General features: G+C 39.8%; 1 protein-coding gene across 1 annotated transcript in view; it reads right to left on the bottom strand.

The window, feature by feature from the left end:
• SLC13A4 (solute carrier family 13 member 4) overlaps positions 1–18,048 on the bottom strand; it is a 38,930-nt gene extending 20,882 nt beyond the window's left edge. Inside the window, exons 1-2 of the mRNA XM_060776814.2 lie at positions 17,371–18,048; positions 1,260–1,388 (exon numbers count right to left, since the gene is read on the bottom strand). Of these exons, the coding sequence (XP_060632797.2) occupies positions 1,260–1,388; positions 17,371–17,742 (501 nt within the window). The 5' untranslated portion in view covers positions 17,743–18,048. The remainder of the gene's footprint in view (positions 1–1,259; positions 1,389–17,370) is intronic.
• Positions 18,049–26,414: the final 8,366 nt, after the last annotated feature.

The following is a 26,414-nucleotide window of genomic DNA, read 5'->3' as shown; positions in this document are numbered from 1 at the left end:
TTTTTTTTTTCAGATTGCTTGGCTGAATCCATGGATGCATAATCCATGAATATGGAGAGCTCTCTGTGTTTTCTTTACTACACAGGATTATGGTTAGGATAAAAATTGCAAGAAGGAGACCAATGTTTGTCACATTCGGCTTATTGACTGAAAAGCAGGAAATTAATGTAACCAGTTATAAATTGGAATGCCAATCACATTCTCACAGCCTCAGTAAATCTCTTCTGAATAAATGTTGCCCAGAAAATGCTAAGATAGGGTCACCACATGTCAGGCTTGGTTTGAAGGCATATAACAATTATTATGTCTACTTGGATGTGAAGTTATGTTACCAGCAGTGGAATGGAAACTGGTATGATGGTCTCTCAAATCATGTGAGTGTAGACACTGCTATCTTACTTCCCACATCAACATGGGTGAATGTCATGCTGTGATGACTGTTATAGTGGGCCACGAGGGTTTGTTTCCAGGAAAACACCTACCCACACCTGGATACCGTGGATGCTCAAGTCTCATTATATGCAATGATGATACAATTATGATGAAAAGGTTTACTTCCCCAAGTTCTAGAAATGCAAAGTTTCCATCTTTTTTTTGGGGGGGGGGGGGGATGGGAGAGAAGAATCCCAAAATATCAAATTGCTCCATACCTTCTGCAGGTACAAGATGGCTTTTTAAAATTTCATCCCCCCCCCCCCACAATGTTGTTGGAGACTTGATTTGGAAGGTAATGCCACTTTTAGACCTCAATCAACCCTCCACATTTGTGGGTTTGACTTTTGCAGATGTTGTTATTCGTGGATTGATTGATATGTTCTCATTGGGAATCTTTATTTCCCCCAGTATGAGTCTGTGGACAATTTCCACCAGAAGTCATGCTGGATTACTTAAAAATGCATAAAGAGAACATATCCCTAAGAATCGCTAGATCCTTTAGCTTGACTCTGTGGTCAACCTCTAGTGGTACTTGATGATAGAGTTGTGCTGGAGGCTGTAGAGATTCTGAGCAAGAGGTTCTTTCACATAAAAATAGTGCTGTGTAATTTATGGGTTTTCCCCGCACATTAATTGGGGTCTTGCACCCCTAACTCCCATGAAAATGGTCTACTGTATTTTTGGGACAAGACACACAAAAGAATATACCATTGAACAATTCAATACTGTATGTTTCCACAGTATATTGGTAGCCATCTTATACTAAATGATTCAATGTTATGACATCCACCCACACTGAAAAAAACCCCCAACATAGATCTGACCTCGCTGGACTTCATTACTCCTAACAGTGGGTAGAGAAAAGCAGGAACGAGAGCTGCGGCCCCAAGTGGTACTGCCTCTGAAACCCAGTACACCGCCGTCACAAGCAGCACGTATGCGCATGATGCTTCCTGAATGGGAAAAAAGGTTGTTTGGTGTTACTTAAGCAGTGTGCATTTGCATCAATGTTGACTCTCTGTTGCCAATGCTCAGATGAAGTACCACAGAGACATACCCAAAGTTACAGATACAAGTCAATGTTTTCAGGGTACAGTAATAATACAGTGGTCATGCTATCTGCTTTGAATTGTGTACTTGTACATCAAGGCAGACATTTGCAAATCAATTTGTTCAATGCACCATAAGCTCCCTTTGCCAGTGGAAATGATTGTGTGCCATTTAAAATACAATTTTAATTACATTCATTGGTAGAAAAACAATTTATAAATGTAGATAAAGACACATGTTTTGAAGAAATGTAACCCCACCCCAGCAAACTTTTCTGTTAAACAGTAGTTTATCATGATTTTTGTTCATATTTGCACACAAATTATGATTTAGCATTCCAAGCAGGCATGTAGCTGGGGGGGGGGGGGGGGGGGGCTCGGGGGGCTTCAGCCCCCCCCCCTGAAATTCCCATGGTGGTTCGCAAAAAGGCCTTACTGGTGCATTATTTAAACTGTTATGTTTATTCATATCATGATCTGATCACCATACTCAATATATCCCATATGCATGGGGGTATTGGGGTAATGATACAAAAGGTTTGCTAGGCTAGACCCTCTTTCACTCAGACTCAGCCCCCCCCCGAAACTCAGCCCCCCCGAAACCCCCCCTGAAATTTTTTTTACCCCCCCCCCCCCGAAACGAAATCCTGGCTACGGGCCTGATTCCAAGCAACTGTTGGAATTAGCACAGAGTAAAAAAAAGAAGGAAAAAAAGGGGGGGGGCTTTTTCAAAATTTAGTTTCACTTCCTCTGATCTTAGTTATCATTATTCACACATATGCCTACAAAAGGTAGTAAGTCATTTTCCCTACAAGTTATTAGTTACTATTTTGCAGCAATCACCTGTTTTGTTGTTGTTTTGATCATGACTGTCCTTCACTGCACTTCATTGAAATGGAAGTTGTCTTATTACTAGGTTTGGGTCTGAAATGTTTCGGCCTGGGCAATGGGATAGGAGGGAGAAAAATCACATAGGAAGCTGCCTCAAGTTGGAAAGTCATTGTAATGCCTTGCCAGAATTGCCAGTTTCAATATCAGAATTGGCCATTTAGTGGAAAGAGACTGTATTTTCAAATAGCATAATAGCAACAATAGCTCACTATACAGTAGTATATTAGTGAATTACCTCTCTTATAGTCACAAGTATAACTTGTTAGCAGTTTAGAGTTATGAGTCAAGGATTTAGATTATTTTAAAAATAACATTTACTAGTGATCATAATTATTTAAAAAGCAACCTCCAGTTAATACAAAGGTTGGGAAATCCTTGGGGAGGGTTCTGGGAATTGTAGTCTATAAAGATTTTCCAAGCTTTGAGTTAAAGAAACTGGGTTTCCAGCCCATGCTGTAATAAATTAATAATATTTTTTTATTTGTACCCCACCACCATCTCCCCAAAGGGACTAACAAAGCCTTAGGGATGTTTTATGTTGAAATTGAACACAGGTCCTTCCTACACACCTACTCATGTTTGTTTCTGTTTCATTTTTAGTAATGCTCTCAAGTCACAGTGACAGATTTTAAAAATCTGGTCCCTTTTCCCATGAGGCATCCTCACTACAACAGTTTTCCATGACTCATATTGTCATTGAATGCATCAAATACCATACTGAAAGAGAAGGTATTTTTCAAACTACTGAAAAATACAGTTTCTTTGAGTCAGACTCAATCCTACCATTTGTCAGAGTGAGGGGGCCACATCAGTTACAAGAGTTTGGGGTGTCAGAAAATGACAGCAATTTTAGTTATTTTCATGTTTTTTATACTTGCTAGGCATGGGTGGTTCTTGTGGGATTTTCTGTCTCATTGGTCAAAACATTTTTTTCTGGATTTTGATATAATGAACTTTGACTTTGTGGGTGCCATTTCCTGCTCTAAGTCAAGCAGGAAACTGTTTTAGCTCCACCCTGTCATGAAAAAATATAAACCAGAAACGGGATATGAGGATGAGATATTAAAGCAAAATGTTTGATGGAAAAATCACTCAGGAAAGACTAGCACAGAGATAGACATATATTCCCAACTCTCAAGGAATAAGTTTATCAATGAAAGCATTCTTAAGATATTTAACTTTTTAAAGAAGAAGTAATGCAGTGAAATTGAGTTAGGGTAATTAGATAGTCAGCAACTGTAGACCTCTGCTTACAGTTATTAACTCAAACTGTGTTATATACAGGTAGCTCTAATGTGAATACACTCAAGAAATAGAAATAAACCCAATAAGAATGCCCTTTTGTTTTTCAAGAGGTATCGTCTGTGAGAAAAATCCAGTCCCAGGCATGGCATGCAAATGTCACCTCATGAACCCCATTTGCCAGTTTGGGGAAAACTTCTAGTCTAGAAGGTACTTCTTTTTTTTCATAAAATAGGTGAACAAGAGGCCAGTTTATCCTTTTATATCAGACATGTTATACACAGAGCTGGGACAACTTTCTTTTTATGGCTAAAATCTTTAGAATCTACCGGGTGGTATGATTTGTGGACATATTTGTGGAGAAGGCTGAGAGGAGATATGATAGCCATGTATAAATATGTGAGAGGAAGCCACAGGGAGGAGGGAGCAAGCTTGTTTTCTGCTTCCTTGGAGACTAGGACGCGGAACAATGGCTTCAAACTACAAGAGAGGAGATTCCATCTGAACATGAGGAAGAACTTCCTGACTGTGAGAGCCGTTCAGCAGTGGAACTCTCTGCCCCGGAGTATGGTGGAGGCTCCTTCTTTGGAAGCTTTTAAGCAGAGGCTGGATGGCCATTTGTCAGGGGTGATTTGAATGCAATATTCCTGCTTCTTGGCAGGGGGTTGGACTGGATGGCCCATGAGGTCTCTTCCAACTCTTTGATTCTATGATTCTATGATTCATATCATCTTGGAGATTCTGAGATTTATGGCCCACAAAATGAATGTTTCTCTGAGCACTTCAGTAGCCTTGGTTTGGGGAAATTCCTCATAGTTCTTCTCCCAAAGCTGGCAAATGTATCCCTAGCAATCAATCAGGGTTGATGCCATTATGTAGGGAAAAGGGATTCTAATGTTAATTCAGTCAGCTTACTGGGGAGAAGTTGGCTTCGATGGCTCTACAGAATTTGGCACCAATGCTTCTGATGAAATAGCAGTTTTAAGTTGCTCTACAGTTTGAAACAGGCACACAACAGCTTTTACAATGGCATAATCCCCCCACTTGTAGCTTTGTTTTGGTACTTAACCATTATGTAACTTTGCTTCACACTGTAAGCTTTCCAGCAGAGAGACCAGTATATTGATTCACTTGCAGATCCAAATGCATTAAGGAACAAAGAACTTTTCACAAGTTTCCAGAAAACAACAAAGAAGAGCTGGTAGCTTTGAATCAAATCTTTGTGAAGTTTTTGACATATGGACACAGATAATCATGAACACAAAGTGTGTCTTGGTATGCATCTACACTGTTGAATCAATACAGTGTGACACTACTTTAGCTGCCATGGCTCAATGCTGTAGATTTCTTGAATTTTTAGTTTGGTGAGGCATCAGAACAAACTCATTGCCCATATGACATGAGAACCACCAACTACTTCTGTTCATGGTGATAAACATCATATGGTAAGCTTCTTAGAACTTGGAAAAGTAAAGTTTCATATTATAACTTTCAGAATTCACCAACCAGCTGTGGACATTAGTTATGCAACCTGAGGGATTCTAGGAAGACTAGTTCAAAGCAGCAACTTTTCCCCAGCTTTGAGTTTACTAAACAATTCACATCTGGTTTTTAGTCATCTGATTGTATTGTTAAGGAATGAGGTAAAACAGGAATTCAGAAGTAGCCCCCATCCACTTCAGCCAGCAAAAACAATGGCCAGGGTTTACTAGATCTGTCATTCAGTAACATCTAGGACATCATCACACACACGACTCCATTGCCTTGTATACTGTTCTGGCCCAGTGGCACTTCCCTCATTACATGGGAGAAGCATTGCCAAACTGGGGCAGAAAAGCCCGTTGGGGTGGGGCCTCCACCAGAAGTTGAGGGATGTTGTGTGATGGGTTGCATGCCCATCTGTCCTTCAACTGGCTGACAAGTGTCCTATACACTTAAATTGATAAGTGTGATGAGATCCATAGAGAGACACTTATTTCCCACCCTTCTTCACCCTGTGCTGAATCATGAGTTTCATTGCAACTCTTTTTATTCATGTCATATTATGTTTTCCATCAAGGTAAGAATCTACAAATTTGTTTCAACATGTCACTTGGGCTGGAATGGCTCTTAATAGTCTGAGATTTTTCTCCTCAGGAAACTATTAATATATCTAATTTTGTTTGAGAATTCCACATTTATTTTTCATTTGAGCTGAAACATTTTGATGAAAGCTAGTTGGAAGCAGGCTTCATGGGTATCCCGATCACTATTTGTCAACCAACCAACAAACTAGCTGATTCCCAGTAATCTACATTGTGTAGTTACATATGTGTAAATGGGCAGTTTTTCCCCCACCAAGTCCGTTTTGCTTCACATTGCAAGCTGCCACCAGTTAAGGGCCATTCAGCTACCAAGGAGGAGAACACTTTTGGTTCCATACTACCAGCAAGTGAGTCTACAACAAGAAATTGATTTTAGAGACCTTCTACTGATTGCCATAGCCTTTCCTGTTAGTAAGAAGGGGTCGGAGACATCATCTCCCATGTGCCCAGATCAGCTGCTAGATTTCCTTTGCCCAATGCAGTTTCTAGCTGTTAAAATAATCTGGGTGGGAAGTGATGGATTCAGGGCTTTTGTTTACATACCTCTAATTGCAATACACAATACCAGCCAATATAATACCATAAATGTCAGTAATGCACTGTTATGCCTGTAAGTGCTCATGTAGTTTGATATGTATGTGCACATGTGTTTGCATAAATTTAAGTTTATATGTATAGGAGTTTTTTCATGTCAAGTAGCTTCTGGTGTGCAAGTAACTTCTGGTGTGAAACAATTGGATGTCGGCAAGGATGTTGCTCAGATATTTTAATATTTTACCATCCTTGTGGGAGGCTTCTCTCATGTCTCTGCATGGGGAGCTGAAGCTGACAGAAGGAGCTCATCAGCGTTCTCTCCAGATTTGAAGCTTTGATCTGTTGATCTTCAGTCCTGGTGGCACAAGGATTTAACCCATTGCACCACTGAGGGCTCCATGTACAGGTTGAATATCACTCATTCAAAATGCTTGGTATCAGAAATGTTTGGGATTTCAGAATTTTTTTTCACAATTTGAAAGTTGTCTATACATACATAATGAGATATTTTGGAGATGAGACCCAAGCCTAAACACAAAATTCATTTGTGTTTCATAGCCTAAAGATAATTTTATACAATATTTTAGTTATGAATAGGTTTCAATCAGTTTTAAGGGTTTTAACTATGTTAATATAGTTAATATTTAATTTTATTTAAATGTTTGTATTTTTTAGATTTAAATTGTATTGTACTGGTTTTACTGTAAGCTACTTTGAGTCTCTTTTTTGAAAGAAAAAGTGGGGTATAAATAATAAATCATAGAATCATATTGAAAGAGATCCCATTGGCCATCTAGTCCAACCACCGCCATGCAGGAAAAGCACAAATAAACTACCTCTGACAGATGACCATCCAGCCTCTGTTTAAAAGCCTCTAAGATATTTTAAAATTAAAATGAAACAAAGTATATGCATGTACCAAATGCTTGTGGTTGCTTTCTAGGTCTCTCCCTGAAGGTTGGGGAAACCTTGTGAGCAGATTTGGATCTGAGTCCCAGGTAGCATAGGAGAAGAGGAGGAAAGTCTTCTTGTGTGAGGAGAAGTCCTCTTGATTTTGGCTAAATAATGATGCTTTTATTGTTAACTGCCTTCAATTTGACTTTGACTTATGGCAACCCTATAAGTGAGAGATCTCCAAGTTACCTTGTCAGAAACAGTCTTGCTCAGGTCTAAATATATCCTAAATGTTAATTGCAAGAACAGAGAGAAATAGCGTGATGGACAGGCATATATGTTCTTTGACTAGACAGGGAAACTCACATTTTGAAGCTACAGTGGAAAAAATCACTATATTCATCAAGGAGTCTCAAAATAACCTCTGTTCAATATGCTGAGGGGCTATAATGTGACTACTCAGGCTGCAATTCTACATATGAGTGCAGCAAGACCTCCTTTTGAGTAGGCATGTTAGGATTGTGCAGTTAATCACTATCCTCATAATTCATATTTCTTATGTAATACTAGTTCAAATTCTTCAAGTCTTCTTTTTATGTTTGAAGTGCTAATGGAAATTACTCACAGCAGGTAATAGAAATTAAATCATTACAGACATGTATTCTTTTGATTCTTTTAAAAAGAAGTTGCTGTGAAGTGCTGGTGTTGGGCTCCGTGACTCAATATTTATGCTGGACATGACTGAGCAAAACGCATGGCTAGACCTGTGCACACAGCTGCGGGTTTTGCTTATTTGACAAACAACACTCTCCAACTGTGCTGCATGATCACGGGAAAAGTCTTGGAACTTGGAACAGTTTCCAAAGCACTTTATCATTTAGAGGTGAGGGGTAGACTGAAGGTCTAATGTTTTTCAGGAAGGAGAGGAACACAAAGTTTGGCCTTACAAACATTAGTTGATATTAAAGAAAACAGTTGGGTGGCTTGGGGGAGGGATTTTGTGACGGTAATCAACCATGTTCAAATGTGGGATTTTTTTTGTTAGCTACCTTGAATAACATAAAATGCCAGGCCTCAGCTTTCTCTTCACCAAGCTGAATATGCCCTGCTCTTTAAACCATTCCCCATATGTCTAACTCTCTATACCAGTGGTTCTCAACTTGTGGGTCTCCAGGTTGTCCTTCCCAGAAATCCTAACCAGTTCACATTATGAGTCATTTGTCTCAGTTATGAGTCATTTGTAAGTGGGATGTTTGTAACTCGGGGACTACCTGTACATAGTTTGTCCTTCAGCAAAAGGGGCGGAGGCAGAACAAATAGGCAGAGGACTCTCGTAGTTCCCTGAACTAGACATCTTAATCTGGCTCCTATTAAGGGTGGCTTTGTGAATATGCAAAATGATTAATTGAAAAATGGTTTGGGAATCCACTAGCAAGGAGCCAGCAGAAGACTTCAGACAACATTAATACAGAAACAAAATAAATTTAAAAAGAGATTTTTTCTATCTTAATATTTAAAAAGAAAAGCAGCTTATAAATGCTTGAATTAAATAAAATAATACATCAAAACAAAAACTGAAGATGCAGAATTTCGGACAGTTGGCAGATGTAAGGAGAGGACCAGAGTTCCATCTTGGCAAAAAAGTGGGATATAAGAAAAGTTGATGACAACAACAACAGCTAAGTTCTACCACTAGCTGTCAAGGCCAGCTAGCTTGCTGCAACACACAGCATTGAGCTGGACACAAAAGCAAATTTGTTGTTGCTTTGTGCCTTTAAGACACCTCCAACTTAGTGACTATATCCTAGTTTTTTCTTGGTGATATTTATTCAGAGGAAGTGTGCCATTACCTTCTTCTGAGGCTGGGAGAGTATGGCTTGCCTAAGGTGACATAGTGGGTTTCCACAACTGGGTGTCTCTTATTGTTGCTCCCCAGCAGCTCATATTCAGGCGCATATTGAATTTGAACCCCCCCCCCCCCCCCCCAAAAAAAGAAAGGCTCAACCAAACCATGATGACTTGACTACCAAACAGTCAAAGCAATTCACAATAGCAGAGGCTTTAAAAAATTAATCCCAGCTAAAAATTAATCGGCTTCTGATGGGCTATTTAATGACCAAGTAAGAGGGCTGTTGGATGACTAGACTATTTAATGATCAAGTGCTTAAATGCCAGCTTGTCTTGAGCTGGCACTGTGCTAATCTTTTTCCATTTCACTTGATTTGATTTTATGATAGCCAAGACTGAAAAAGTGTGGAGAGGTTTTATATAGTTATGTAATGTTATTGTCCGCCCTCCCATTGTTCGCCCCAAAGAGAAAAAAAGATTGATTAGATTAGTCATTCTTTCTGATATTTTAAGATCCTTTAGGGGTAAATAAGGATCACCACCCTTGAAGTTCTATTCTACTAATATGTTCAGAAGATCCTGACATAAGAAAATTGTGTTTCTTATGGTCAAAAAGCAAAACAAGAAGATTTTAAAAATTAAATTATGTACCATGATATTTATCACCAGATAAGTTGTCTAGAATGCATAAAAGAGTTCCCAATGTATGTTGGAACTATGGGCAATATTAAGGCGCCAAATATAGTGAAAAGACTAAAAATTAGGCTTTTTAATTTACACATTTGTTCTTGCAGCCATGATTTTTACAAATTCCTATACAAAACTTACCCAGCTAATGCACAGCTTGAAATTCAGGTCTCAATTGCAATATACATTTCTCTTAATATTGCAATAGTTCTTAAATGTTTAAATATATCAAAATGTGCATTTAAGTACACAGTTTTGCCTAAATACTCATTGCAATATGTATAAAGGTACATATAAAATACCCATTTTGATAGAATTTTTTATTTTAAAAAATCACAAAATGTGTTAAAGTAACACAGATCAAAAATCATCATGTTGATAAATGCTATTCAAAGACTTGATAACATCTAGTGCTGTTGGATATTTGAATCTGTGTTTTATTTTAATTAGCTTAATTTTTTTTGTGTCAGGAGCAACTTGAGAAACTGCAAGTCACTTCTGGTGCGAGAGAATTGGCCTTCTGCAAGGACATTGCCCAAGGGGTGCCCGGATGTTTTGATGTCTTACCATCCTTGTGGGAGGCTTCTCTCATGTCCCTGCATGAGGAGCTGAAACTGACAGAGGGAGCTCATCTGCACCCTCCCCAAATTCAAACCTCCAACCTGTCGGGTCTTCAGTCCTGCCGGCACAAGGGTTCAACTTATTGCACCACTGGGGGCTCCATTAGCTTAATTTAAAAATGGATTGATTTACAGCTCCTTTATAACTGAATTATACTGTTTAATATACAGTAGTAACTTCACATTGAAAAGACAATTATCTTGAAAAGCAGCTAGGAAATATATTAAATATCATACTTTCCTTTGGTTGCTCCTGGCCATGATATGGCTGAATCTTTAGAAACAGGTTAAGATAGGAATATTTGAATAAATGAATAAATAAAAATCAAATTGTTGCCTTTGTCCCTAGTCTAATTAATTGTCTTCTTGTTGGTTGTTAATTTAATACTTTGTACTTGTGTGTGTACTCATTATGCCTTAATTCCATCTTCCCTATCCTACTGGGTCTGCAACTTGTAATTGTTTAGTCCTTGTCACCTCAAGAGGTGCAAAGGGAAGAAAGACCCTCATTTATCTTCCTTTGCTTTGCTCTTAGTTTACTCACTTAATGAGGTTGAAATTACTTTTTGCTAACTTCGACTTTACCTAATTTGCCAGTTTGTTCCTTTCTTCTCTCCAACCCAGATAAACAGGGGGACACCGTTAATTAAACAAGTTCCAAACAAATTAATCAAAAAGGTGTGCATTGACTTCATTAAAATAAACATTGTGCAATAAACAAAGCAGATTTCCTTGAGAATATTTGCAACTGGGTATGTTTGTTTTTGAAGCTAATTCCTTGAACAGATGGACAAAACTCATTCCGCCTGCTCTTCATTTCAAGCAAATTTTTTACTCTGCCTGCATTCTTTGATAATGATAATCAAAAAAGTGGAAAGAGACCAGAAAGACAACTACATGCTTAAATAAAGGCTCTCAGATTGCAAATAGGACTTAATTGGAACAGAATCTATCCTAGCTAAATCTTGTGCTTCTGGACATACACATAATGCCTTTTCCCCACCACTAGCAAACAGCTCCAAAATCCCATGTGATTGGGAATATGTCTTTAGGGCTGGGAACATGATTTAGAAGGAACTTAGTATACCTCTTAAAAAAACAAAAACTAAAAAACTAGAGCTTTCTCAGTCTGGAGATGCAGTGAAATTATCATCCATGAAATGTCTGTCTTCTTAATAGAGGCACAAAAATCTTGCTAGAGGGAAAATTACTAAAACCTATTGTAACCCATTGCAAGACTCAAATGGGGTGAGCTTACAGTGCTTACTTTATAGCATTTACTGTTATGGAGGAATAAGAGTTGGCAATCTAAAGGAGCTGACTATTGGAAGGATGATTCTAGAATCTTCTCCTGTCATTTGAGGTGCCATTCCTCTTGTGTTTCCAAATGGATACCTTGCAAATATGGTCTAGAAGTCTCCAGAAAATCCTCAGGGATACAAATACATAACAGAGATAGTCATCAAAATGTATCTGTAAATTGCAAATATTTATTCTGCCTAACTCTTGCTATGTTTGAAGAAGACTCAAATAACATACAGGTAATCCCCAGGTGCCCTCCCCATCTGGCTGTTCAGTAAATTGACATTTGCTATGTTTCATCTAGAAGAAAGGAATCCCACTGGAACATTGCAGCGCACCCAAATACCTGGGAGTCACTCTGGACCGTGCCCTGACCTACAAGAAGCACTGCCTGAATATCAAGCAAAAAGTGGGTGCTAGAAACAATATCATACGAAAGCTGACTGGCACAACCTGGTGATCACAACCAGAGACAGTGAAGACATCTGTCCTTGCGCTATGCTACTCTGCTACCCCATCTCACCATGCTAAAACAATGGATGTGGCTCTTAATGAGACATGTCGCATTATCACAGGGTGTCTGCGTCCTACACCACTGGAGAAATTACACTCTCTAGCCGGTATTGCACCACCTGACATTCACTGGGAAGTAGCAGCCAATAGTGAAAGGACCAAGCCAATGACATCTCTAGCTCATCCTTTGTTTGGGTATCAGCCAGCATGTCAATGACTTAAATCAAGAAATAGTTTTCTAAGATCTACAGAGACACTCGGTGGAACACCCCAGCAAGCGAGAGTCCAAAAGTGGCAGGGTCAAACCCAGAACCTCAATCAATGGCTGATACCAAATAAGAGACTCCCCCCTGAGCACACAGAAAACTGGGTGACTTAGAAAGCGCTGAACAGACTGCGCTCTGGCACCACGAGATGCAGAGCCAATCTTAAGAAATGGGGCTACAAAGTGGAATCCATGACATGAGAGTGTGGAGAAGAGCAAACCACAGACCACCTGCTGCAATGCAACCTGAGCCCTGCTTCATGCACAATGGAGGACCTTCTTGCGGCAACACCAGAGGCACTCCAAGTGGCCAGATACTGGTCAAAGGACATTTAATCAACTACCAAGCTTGCAAACTTTGTGTTTTGTCTGTCTGTTTGTTTTGTTAAAAAAGTAATACAACTATCTGGTTGCTCCTGACATGATAAATAAATAAATAAAATCTAGACATGTATGCCCTTAGCTCTCTATGGACCTCATCATACAGATGCCACCCTCTATTTGGTTCCCCCATGCCCTTCCTCCTTCCCCCATCACATGGGGCATAGGGATAAGGCACATTGGTGCTCTATCCCTGCCCTCATCACATGGGAGAAATGGTGGCAAAGCACATTGCCAGGCATGTAGCCGGGGGGGGGGGGGGGTGCTCGGGGGGCTTCAGCCCCCCCCCCCCCGAAATTCTCATGGTGGTTCGCGAAAAGGCCTTACTGGTGCATTATTTAAACTGTTATGTTTATTCATATCATGATCTGATCACCATACTCAATATATCCCATATGCATGGGGGTATTGGGGTAATGATACAAAAGATTTGCTAGGCTAGACCCTCTTTCACTCAGACTCAGCCCCCCCAAAACTCAGCCCCCCGAAACCCCCCCTGAAATTTTTTAGCGCCCCCCCCCCCCCCCCGAAATGAAATCCTGGCTACGGGGCTGCACATTGCCCTTTCCCCCATCAGAAGGGGGAAAGGCATGAAAAATGTGGGTAGCTCGGTTGAATCTACTCAAAACACAACTTACCTCCCGTTATTGGTGAGGAAGCATCTTGCAATGCTTCTTCACCACTTTAGTCATCAATGGGGCAGGGCCATAGCCTGATTGCACTCAGCAGGCCCTGTCCCTGAAGAGGAGCAAGGGGCCAAAAGTCCCTTGTGTGATAAGGTGGTACAACTTCCTAGATGATTAGGGAAGTATCTTGGATGACAGACCTAGCATCCATGCAGTACTGGACAGATAAATATGACTGCGAAGTTCACAAAGAGGGGAGATGAATTGGCCAATTTCAGTTTCCCTGTTCCATTTTCTCCATCTTATCAAACTTGGAAGGCACCGAATAAACTGCACTCTGTAACCATGAGATGCAGAACTAATCTTAAGACATGGGGCTACAAAGTGGAGTCCACAACATGTGAGTTTGAAGAAGAGCAAACTACAGACCACTTACTGCAATGCGGTCTGAGCCCTGCCACATGCACAATGGAAAACTTTCTTACAGTGACACCAGAGGCACTTGATGCGGCCAGCTTCTGGTCAAGGAAAAGTTAGTATACTGCCATGTTTTAAACTTTGTTTATGTTTTTTAAACATTATAACTGTATTCTCAATTTGCTACTGACATGATAAATCAATCAATCAATCTCTGAGAATTTTCCCAATCTTATATACATTTCTTCTGAAATGGTGAGAAATGTTTGATTCTTCCTGAATCTTATTTTATTCACTTTTGTCTGGCTTTCTTCTAATATATGTAATTTTGCTCCATAAAGGCAATTTTGTGCCAACAGCTTTCCCAACATAATGGATTTTTGGATATCATTTTCACAAATATACACATTTTCTGTGTATAATCAGATGCATTGCTGTATGTGTCTTCACCTTCATCTTTTGTGTGATGTGGGATAGGTGGGTGCAGAGCTCTATTGTAAAATTCAAGAAGTGTGATGTTCAAAGAATATTTCAGTTTTAGTTTACATAATGTTCCAGAAGTGCAACAATATCAAAGACTGCAAACCCTATTCACATGCACTTTATGAAAGCAGTAACATTTCCTTGTTCTTTATCTTCTTTATATTATCATTCAGCAATGTGCCTCTTTTTACCATGGAATTTTAGTTTACCAGTTACAGCCAGATCTTGCTAAATGTATTTCTGGACTACAGTTCATAGAATTCACCAGCTGTCATGGCTAAAAGTTAGTGGCAGCTAACAGCCAAAACAGGGGCCTATTCACACTCCACAGTTGTAGTATTATGATTCCATTTTAGCTGCAACAACCAAATTGTACAAAATCCTGGGATACGCAGTTTGCATGCAGGTATGTGTCTGCAAATCACCCACTGAGTTACAATGACCCCACAAATTTCATAGGATTTCTTATGCAACCAATACATACTGGGTGGTTTTGGCAGTTCCCTCTGGAACATAGCCTACAACACCTGGTATTCATTAGCATATCTAATCCAAATATCAGCATGTTTAGCTTCCAAGATCAGATGGAATTTAGTGCCCTTGAGATATTTAGGTCAATATGAAGTTTAGGGAGGTATTCAAGTTGAGTATCCCTTATTCAAATTTATTTGAACCTGAAATGTTTTGGATTTTGGAATACTTGTACATAATGAGATATTTTGGGGAAAAATCCAAGTGTAAACAAAAAGTTGTAAACACTACATTTATGTTACATATATATCTTATACACATAGCCTGAAGGGAATTTTATACACAATATTATTAATTTTTCTTTTCTACATGAAACCAAGTTTGTCTACATTGAATCATCAGAAAACAAAGGTGTCATTATCTCAGCCACCCATGTGGACAATTTAAGACTTTGGAGTATTTTAGATTTTGGAGTTCCAGATAAGTAAGGCATGCTCAACCTGTATTTAGAGTTCCAGAGAGTTCACCTGGGGTCCCCAGATGTTTTTGGCCTACAACTCCCAGAAATCCTAACAGCTGGTAAACTGGCTGGGATTTCTGGGAGTTGTAGGCCAAAAACATCTGGGGACCCCTGGTTGAGAACCACTGCTAGTGTCTCACTCAACTACAATGGGATTACGAATTATGCAGTCAAAATAATTAAAATTGAATCATAGTTCTATAATTGTGGAGTATGAATGTGCCCCAGTTTGAAAGGCTACAATGAATTTTAAAACATGTCAAAACTAAAAAAGAAGTGTAGCCTCTGTGTCATGAAGCTCCCATTCCAAGATGTGGTGAAAATCAGAGGAAAGTGTGTACTTGTTCTTTGAGGGCTCTTCCACACAGCCCTAGACCCCAGAATATCAAGGCAGAAAATCCCACATTGTCTGAGTGTGGACTCAGGGTACATCTAGACAGCCCCTGTAATGCAGGAGTTACCACAATAAAAAGGGTGCTGTCCAGATGACATCCTGGACAAACCTAAATTAACTCACCACAAACTAGGAAAACCCTGGTTTGTGGTGAATTAATTTGATAGTGGGTTTATTCCATGCCTTCTTGGAAGGCGCGGGATAAACCCACTACTTCCGGTGCTTGGACTGCAGTCCAGACAGTAGTCCCACAGTTTTCCGGGCTAAATTCCGGGAAAAATGAACATGTAATGGCTGGACGATGCTGCTGGATAATGATTGGATGACATCAGTGACTGTATGTTTTTAAATGGTTTATATATGCTTTCAAAATATTAAATTGAATGTTTTTAACTGTATTTTTATTAATGTATGGCATTAAAATTGCTATTTCTGCGAGCCACCTTGAGTCGCCACAAGGCTGAGAAAGGCAGGCTACAAATGCCACAAATAAATAAATTATTTTCATAGCCTGAAGGATTTTTAAAACCATATTTATAGCAAAACAAATCTTGTGTACATTGAACCATCAAAAAGCAAATGTGCCACTATCTCAGTGTAGACAATTTTGGGGTGATTTCAGAATTCCAGAGAAAGGATGCTCAACCTATATATGTATGTATGTGCACACACACACACAACTGCAAAATATAAACTGCAATTATCAAAGTATAACAACATTCCAATCCACATAGTAGCCCAGAAATTATTAATTGAATCCGTTTCTGCAAAACTGCAGACTGAACAAAATCCATTACTGTCCTCTCTTGAAGTCCCCTTATTTTTATTCAGTAGAGAGGTACATAAATGGTCTAAATAAGGAATTGCATGCTCCTAGCCCCCAAAGTAAGCAATGATGTACTCCTAATAATCTCTCTCTCTCCCCCCCCCCCCCCCCCACACACACACTATTGGATATTTGACCAGAGGGCTATATTTCACTCAGAGATTTGCTTTCTTCAAAGAGTCTCATACCAACTGTACTCTTTTTGTGCAAGGTTTGCAAGAAAACTATTATTTAAGTATGAAGTTGGTAGCATAAGCTTTTGTTGACATCACAATGGGCAGCAAGGAAATAACTTGGAGTCCAAATGATCTTTTGAAGGATTTATAAGTTGTTCAAATAGAGAAATGGGAACCAAGCATTTTGGTCTTCTAATGTATTAGGTCAGGCATCCTCAAACTGTGGACCTCCAGCTATTTGAGCCTCCAACTCCCAGAAGCCCTAACAAGTTTGTTCAATTGTCAGGAATTCTAGGAATTGAAGGCCCAAACAGCTGGAGGGCTGCAGTTTGAGGATGCTTGTATTAGGATATCTCTACATACTTCCCTGATAATCTCTATATACTTCCCTGATAATCTCCTTGACTGTCTTTAACATTCCATCCATCAATTCTTCTAGAGATCCAGGCTCAACTTTTGTTTAGTTTTCTTCTTTTATAGATTAGCCAAGGCAAAAATGCTCAAAGTTTAAAAGGAAGAGGTAGTACCATCCTGATAACCTTACTTGCTTGCCACCCTTGTTGATTACACATCTCAAATGTCTTGCGTAGATGTAACAGCAAAGAAATTTTTGCACAAACTGCCATGGATCTCCCTTCCCCTGGAACATGTCAAGAGGTCAGCCATATCTTTCATGGCTCATATCAGAAATAAGAGAACACAGAATACTTACGCTAGTTGGGTACAACAGTGGCAAAGGAAGCATCAGGAGTGGAATTAGGATAACCAGAAGCAGGTTTCTGGCCCGGAGTAACTCCTTCACCACGGTCATTCTGCTCCACCTGCTGTTAATTTCTTGGTGTCCCAATGGGTATTTCCGAATACACTCTTCCAGTTCCAAACCAATGGTTTCTTTCTTTCCACTTAAGGAGTTCAGTGCTTGTTTCTTTTCTCTCCTTGAAGGAAAACTTATCATATACATTGAAGTGTCTACACCTTTTATGTAGGGCTGACTAGCACATCTTCTTGATGCTGTTGGTATCTGAGGAACATAGTGTTCTTTTGCTCGGCAACAATCAAAGAAATCACCAGGCTGACTCGACATTCCTAATTGTTTTCCCTCTTTCCATCATGTTTTAAGGATATAAATCATATATAGAAAAGTACAAATATATGGTCTTTAACCTCACGTTCTTCCTGTAGTTGCCCACTTTCAAGGTATATCCCAACTGCTGAATCAGTAGCCCATTTAGACACAAATTAAACTACTAAACAAAATAAAGAGCATTCAAAAAGTGTTTCCTCCCCTTCTCCTTTTTGCATTCCTTCCTGTAATGTTTCTTAACTGCTTAGAGATTATGAACCGCCACCTCCTGCTAGGAAACTCACAGAACAGCAATTCTTACAGAGATTACCTTGCATCTCGATAAAAACCTGGGAGAAAGTTTTGGCCTCCTGCAGCCAGCCAATGAGGAGGTTGGAAGGAGGCAGAGGCTCCACCTCTTAGTAAAAAACTACAGTATGAATGACAAGGAAAGCAATGTTCTGCCACAAGATATGCTATTCCCCTTCCCCGTGCCACCTCCCCACTCCTGCCCGCAGCTGCTGAACAATGTGACTGTTTCAAGGCCAAGGACCTGCTGTGAAAATATGAATCCCCACTGACAATGCAACATGGTTCACTTTTGATCTCACTGGATGCAAACACACACAATTTCTGGAGAAAACATGCATTTGGAGCAGTTAATACCTATAAAACTAATGGAAAAGTTGTGCCCCTTCTAATGTCACCCATCAGTGATGAATAGTGGACCACATCAGGGTTAATAAACCTCCTTTTCTTTGTTATTAGCTCAGAGTTGCCAAACAAGGGACTGTCAAGCAATTAGCAAGCCCAAAACACATTGGCTGCATTGAACCTCCATCACAGAACCATACTTCTGAGCTATACCTTACTATTTAGTACCTGTTGCTGCCCAAACAAAATGACACTTTTAGTGTCCAAAGCCTGCTTGGTTCAATACCAGCAGTGGGAGAATATTAGTTTCTACACTTGAAGCCAAGAGGTGATTTGAGGTGGTGCTGGACAAGATAGGAGCTTTGTCCTTGCCTGAGGAGGAAATTGCCAGAAAAGCTTTGGGACTATCACTACTGCATCTCTGCATCTTCTACTTGAGGATTTCACCTCACTCCTTCAGGTAGTAAAATAGCTGGAAAATGGGACAACAGGGAATTATGCTCAGAATAATCATTTTGGACTTCTCCTCCTCCTTCTTCTGTGCCTTCAAGCTCTTTTCAACCTATGGTGAACTTATCACGGGTATTTTTTGGGGAATTTTTGTTCAGAAAAGGTTTACCATTTGCTTCCTCTGAGGCTGAGAGGGTGTGACTTGTTCATGGTCATCCAATATGTTTCATGATTGAGTAAGGGTTCTTACCTGTTATATTAAAAAGACAGGGAATAATTCTTTTAAATAACAGAGTGGACAAGGAAACATCCATATGGCTTTCATTTTTTAAGATATGTTTTTTATTGCAGACACAGGTAGAATAAGATCACAATCCATCACCATTTCAAGATACATATCAAATATTATTTTCTTTCTGTTCTTATCCTTGCCTATTCCACCTTTATCTCCCACTTGTGTCTATTGATTTTACACCCCGTCCCCCACCCTATGGGAATAGTAATTTCCTTCATTCAAATATTATTTTAATTGAACAATTGTAGAAAGAGAATGGTTCAGTTCTTTATATATATTTTTTCTTTTCCTTCGACTTTGTCTATCAATCTTCCCCATTTCAGAACCCAAATCTTCTTGATTCGGCCTGATGTATATTTGGTTCTTCTTTCAAAGATGTAGTCCTGGAGTATAAAGTCTGCTAAGTAACCATGCCATTTTTTAACTTCCCACTTTCTATGGTTTTTCCAACCAAGACCATAGATGCTTGGGCAGCAACTACCATGCATTTTATAAATTACCCCCAATCCTTGATGTTTTTGTTCTTGTCTAATTTCTGGATGAAGAATTCTTTTTTATTCAAAACCAATGTATGTATGGCTTTTATCAGGGAAATGCTTAGACCAGGTTCCTATTTGATGTTGATGGCTCTATCCACATAGTTACGTAGGAATTCCAGAAGGAATTGATGCAGATGGTTTGGGAAGTGGGGAGGATGCATACTGGAGCTCTCATAGTGCCTCTCTTCAATTCATTGGGTTGGCTTTCCAAAAAGCATCTGGTTGGCCACTTGGAAGATTAACTTTTTTGGATCACAGCTTCCATGAATTTACTAGCTGGCTGGGAAAAATCTGGGAATGGTAGTTCAAAAAACAAGCCTTCCAAGCTTTGAGTGGAAAGAGGATACTGGACAAAACTTTTAATCTAATCCAGCAAAGCACTTTCTACATTCTTAAAGAGAACTTGCTTCTGCAAAGAATTATATCCTTCTGAAAACATGAACATTAAAGTACAAAATTTTGAGCTCTGGCAAACATATTTAGAGAATTCAGTTCAAGATGTCTTCACCCATTCTCTCTAGCAGTGTTCAGTATTTGAGAAGAGATTTTTTTAGAAGCCAACAACAAAAAAATAAATTAGATAGTGATATAAGACCTTCTAAATACATTATGTGCCCATTTTCCTGTAGTTTTGTTGCTTATATCTTGTGATAAATACACCCCAAACTCAAGTCTATCTTTCAACACTGCTGTTTTATTTCTTCATTAGAGATTCTTTAGTAAATAAAGTAGATCTATTGGGATGCCTTACTCATATTTTGTGTTTCTGACATTACCCACAGTAAAAATGGTGGATGAAAACCACAAAACTGGGGAGGCTTTATTTTACAAGCTAGAAGTGAGGAGCTGTAAGAGTTATTTCTATGGTTCATTGCTCCACAGGGAGTCCCAGGGTGTTTTATGCTTTGTTTGTATATGTATTATTCAAAGAGTAAGCAATGCTGGTGTTAAATCAACAATGCTATGTTTTGAAGCTGGGGGATGTCTCACTGTGCTGTGGAAATGTGCTTGAAAGTTTAACTAAGGTTTCATTAGGGGAGTCTTCTGTTAAAGCAGTAATGGCAAAAGTAAAGCCTGCAGGCCATTTGCAATCCCACTGCAATCCCACTGCAATCCCTAATGTTTTTCTGGGTCATTTTAAGTCCAGAAGAGACCTGGTTTTTATACAGGAATTCTGTCAGAGATTGATTTCTACTTCACTCATTTAAAAAATGTTTCTCCTGGTATAACATGGCCCATGGACACTTAAAAACATAGCAAAACAGTCGCCCATACCTAGGTTTCCTCTGCTGCTTGTTAGGCTGGAGTTTACTTGAATATTGGGCATGTTTCCTAGTGCATGTTTGGTCCATCATCAGTACTCCTACCTGGTGCTGGTTTCTCAACTGTTTTGATTGAACAGTCAGCCTGCATGGATAAAGAGAGCAGCAAACACTTGTCTTCTGCTCAATGTAATGTCTATTACCTATTCTGTAAAATAGACACTCAAGTTTGGAGACTTAGCCTTATTTTCTGGACTTTTTTCCTGGATGCGGATAACAGTATGGATTCAATATCCATGGTTTCTCTTGCTTGCACTCTGAAAAAATATTCCTCTGAGAGACAATGTGCCATCTAGGCCCTGACTGGGGCCCCCCCATATGAAAAACTCATAATAAGACCATGCCATTAAATAGCAAAATCAAGTTTGCCTATGCCATGCTATTTCTGATTTCTATGTGAAAGCGTGACAGAAGGAATAGCCCTTGACTTGAAATATGATGCTGGAGGTGAGCTCTTCAGATTCCATGAACTGCCAAAACCCAAATAAATGGGTTCTATAGTAATCAAGCTTGAATTCTCACTGAAAGCAAGGAAGACTGAACTGAGCTATTTAAAATGGCCGTGGATAGTGAAACCTGAAGTGCAGATACCGAGTTCTGATACACAGTTACTGGTACTGGCAACAGGCCACCCTGTAGGTCTGTACATCTGATGAGATGAAGAAGTTCAATATTCCCAAATAAATCTCATCAAGTTGAAGAAGAAGCCACCAAGGTGTTTACTGAAATCAGCTGAAGTAATGCCAGCTCGTAGTAAACTGCCAAAGTAAGCTGAGATACCATACAGTACAAAACATACATTTTTATGCAATCTAACCCTCTGAATTCCCTGTGCCAGCGCCAGCTGGACATGGCTTTGCTATAATTGGCTAAGCTCCATTGATGTCATAGAACAGCTAAGGGAGGATTCCTTGCAGAGGCAGGACTGCCAGCCAATAGGAGGGCATTTCCTGCTCCTAATGCAGATTCCCACTCTCCGATGGCTGATGGTGGACAGACAGGCCCTAAAGACAAAGGAAGGGTGGTAGTTTCTGAGTGGATTATCATGTCCCAGCTGAGGGACAAACAAAGAGGGCCATTGTCCCATGAATTTTGTTTTTAAGATTATTGCAATTGGAGTGAATGGACCCAGCAGAAATATTGTCCATGCTGATATGATTAAGTAGTTTGTTGCTGAGAAAGGAGAACGGGGCATGACCTCTTGGTGTACTGGTTGGTCATATTGGGTGATGAATGCAATAAGGTCCAAGTGATTGGAACAAAGGACTGGTGGTCTAGCAGATGGATCCTGTTGTCCCGTCACATTCGGGGGTCTATGGGACCAGTATAGATAGCCTGATCTAAGGGTGATGGGTAATTGAGTTCTTTTCATGTAGATGAAGCTCAGGAAGACAGCTGTATGGACTTCCTGGGTCAGGAGATGTAGGCAAAAGGTCACCACAAAGGCTAGGTTGGCAGCATGCTTCTCCAGAAAGGATTTATACTGAAACATAAAATATAATATAGTAAATGCACACACATACACAGAAGGGGCTGTTGATAAAGAGGGAACCCTGAAAATGGGTAACAAGATAGATATCCACGGTGAAGGCAAAGCGCATACAAGAGATCAATGGATTCTAGGGCAAACTCAGCCAATGGATAGCTTTCAGTATCCATGGGTTTGTGTGTGTGTGTTTGTGTGTGTCTTAGTTACATGTGGTCACTGGGGCCAAGGTTAGGGACATGCAGGGGGGAATGAGAAGGAGATCGCCATTTTCAGGGCCATGACGGCCATGGGGGCCATGTGTCCAAGCAGACATCGGGCTAGCTGCGGGATGCAGAAGTGGGTGAAAAAAAGACTCGAAAGGGGAAAGGAGAGGTGGAAGCTAAGGATAATTACATTTATTTAAGGGTTAAAGACAATATAATTAATAAAAAGGGTAGATCGTTGCCCATGAGGTTTCCTGGGTGCTGGTGGCTGCTGCTGGGCTCCTCCAAACTGTGGGATGTCCATAAAGCCAATTAACAAAGTTCCAGGCTCCTGCTATCTGTGGAACTCTCTGCTGCAGTATCAAGTTTATGAATTTAATATTTTGACTCGGGGGGGGGGGGAAGGGTCTGTACTTGTCAACAATTTTACACATAGGTTGATTCAGAAAAGGAAACACAGCCTGGTATTTGTAACACCTGTCCAGAACTGTTGAGTTACTGAGGCACTTGGAGGTCTCTCATTCATAGGATCACCATAACTCAAGGCTGACACATTGGTTATGCTTGATTTTATATTCCTGCATGGCAGGGGTTGGCCCTTGTGGTCCCTTATAAATCTATAATTCTGTGAGGGCAAATAATGACAACAAAACCAGTTTCAGTCCTAACATTAGGTAGAGTGAAATGGCTGGATTAGTAGATGCTGAGTATGATCAAAAGGCAACAGCAGCTCTTTGGCTATTTCTCTTTTGCTGGAAAACACACAAGGTGCATATGATACCCTACTGAAAAGCACATGCATTGTATTACAAATCCATATGTTTATGCATAGAGATGTACATTTAGAAAGTTTGTATACTACAATACATTTAAGCAGCAATGGAAACTGGCGAGCAGGTGACCATGCTTTAACTGTGGAGATGGTCAAATTCATAGTCTTACTTTTGGCATGTTTTGAAACTTTAAATTGCATTTGAACTGGACAGCCTTTGTATTAGAGAGGCAGAAGACCATCCCCTAGGGAACTAACCCAGTCTTGATTTGAATGATTGGGGTTGATGGAAATTTCAGAGCTTGAAATTAAAGGTACTTTAAGCTTTCTGGAAGATGACATTCAAAATACCTGGGAGGTCAAAGGCTGAAAATATTGAATTTAAAGAAAGTGAGCATTATGAGTACTGTACTTTCTGTTTGACCTTTTTGAAGAGATAAATATGTGCAAGGTCAAATGCTAATATAGATGGCTAACATTAAAGGTGACATAAAACTCTCCCTTCCTTTCTGCCTTTTTAATGCTGCCTTTTAAAACATACTTACATTATTATTTCTTAGAAAATTGCTTTCAAGGTGAAATAGGATCATGCCCGAGTACTGTACTTTCTTTACTGATGCACTTTTAAATTGCTTTTAATTCAATTGTTTTTATAATGATAATGTGCTTAACTATGCTTCAGTATGATGAGACTGCGTTTTCATCTGTCTAGCCATTATGCTGTGGTGTTTTGACTGCTGGACTGCTTAGGGACACCTGGGTTCAAATTCCTGCTTAGCCATGGAAAACCAGGGGAAGACCTTTGACATTTCACACTCTCTCAGCTTCAGACAAAAGCAATGGCAACCCCAATCTGAACATATTCTGCCACGATAAGGCTGCCTTAAGGTTGACATATCTTGGAAATCACTTCAAAGGCATGAAGATTAGAGAGATGGGCCAAAACTAACAAAATGAAGTTCAACAGGGACAAGTGCAAGAAACTCCACTTAGGCAGGCAAAATGAAATGCAAAGGTACAGAATGGTGGTGGTGGTGGGGGGGGGGGGGGTGTATCTGGCTTAACAGCAGTACATGAAAAAAAGATCATGGAGTCCTCGTGGATAACAAGTTAAACATGAGCAAACAATGTAATGCGGCATCTAAAAAGCCAATGGGATTTTGGCCTGCATAAATAGGAGTATAGTGTCTATGTCACCTCTCTATTCTGCCTTAGTCAGACCACACCTGGAATACTGTGTCCAATTCTGGGCACCGCAATTGAGGGGAAATGTTGACAGAGGAGGGTGACTAAAATGATCAAGGATCTGGAGAACAAGCCTTATGAGGAGGGGCTGAAAGAGCTGGGAAGAGAAGGCTGAGAGGAGACATGATGAGGGCCATGTATAAATATGTGAGGGGAAGTCATAGCAAGGAGGGAGCAAGCTTGTTTTCTACTGCCCTGGAGACTAAGGCGCAATGGAACAATGGCTTCAACTACAGGAAAGAAGATTCCACCTGAATATGAGGAAGAACTTGCTGACTGCAAGCTGTTCAGCAGTGGAACTCTCTGCCCTGAATGTGCTGGAGGCTCCTCCTTTGGAGGCTTTTAAACAGAGGCTGGATGGCCATCTGTTGGGGTGCTTTGAATGTGATTTCCTATTTCTTGGCAGGGGATTGGACTGGATGGCCCATGAAGTCTCTTCCTACTCTTTGATTCTATGATTCTAAAAACATATTTTCATCTGTGCCTTTTTGCACTTTTCTCAAACCATTGAGCCCTGGTTTTCAGACAAATGGAGCATGTAAACAAAATATAATGGTACACTATATAGGCTATATAAAAATACTAAAAGATATTGTATGAAATTACCGTTATGCTATGTATATGAGGTATATATGAAATACATGAATTTTGTGTTTAGACTTGGGTCCCATCTCCAAGATATCTCATTATCTATGTATATGCAAATGTGGGTATTCCAAAATCCCCCTAAAATCCAAAATCCAAAACACTTCTGGTCCCAAGAATATTGAATAAGGATACTCAACTTGTATTTAAGTTAAATTAATGCCTAGTGAAGAAATGCAGAAGTAAACAGTGGTTACATGATGCCCATCCGTTACTTTGGCCATCGTTCAACCTTTACCCAAGCATGGATGACTTCACCAAGTCACTGTATTCATTATTTTTCTAAGTAACATTCAAAGATGGATTCCAAAACAGCTGGAGGGCACCAAGGGTGTACTCATACTGCATAGTGATAGCACTCTGAATCCTGAACTATCATGAGGTTTTTAGAATTATGTTCTTGTACTGTTATTTAGGGAATGCACTAAAGCTCTTGAGAAGAGAATTCTAAGTTCCTCATCAAAGTACAAATCCCAGGATTCTGTAGGATGGCATCATGGCATAAAAAGTGGTATTAAATTATATAATTATGCAAAGTGAAGACACCCTTGCTTGCCAACCCCGAGGTCATGTAAAGTCTCATCACTCTGAGTAAAGTACAGTACAACTCTCTTATTCACTGCTCCAATATCCACAATTTCACTTATCCACACTCCAATAAAATATCTCCCCTTCTCAGATGTATTTGTGAGCTTCTTTGAGTCCTCCAAATCTATTGTCCATGGTTTCAGGTATCCACAGGGTCCTGGAAAGTATCCCATGCTCATACTGTATGTATTAACTCCCAACTTGACTCTGCGTCCACAATTAAGTTATCAGGTTCCTCTGTAGCTCAATAGATAAACAAAATCAGTTGTCTTGCCAGTTGGCTGAACTGATGTGACCCCAACTAACCTATCTATCCCCCAGGAAATTCCACAGGACACTGATGCACTCTGTGGGGAACTGCTCAGTCACAAGCCAGGAAAGGTTAGGAACCATGTAATAATGACATATCGACTACTAGTGACTTAGAACTATCTTTGCTAAACAGATGTCTTAAGCCCACACAGAGCCAACTCTAGACTAAGAGCCATATC

This window comes from Anolis sagrei, chromosome 5, assembly GCF_037176765.1.
Source record: "Anolis sagrei isolate rAnoSag1 chromosome 5, rAnoSag1.mat, whole genome shotgun sequence".
NCBI classification, from domain to species: Eukaryota; Metazoa; Chordata; class Lepidosauria; order Squamata; family Dactyloidae; genus Anolis; species Anolis sagrei.
Note: the sequence above shows the minus strand (reverse complement) of the source record. Positions and strands in the feature narration are given on the sequence as shown.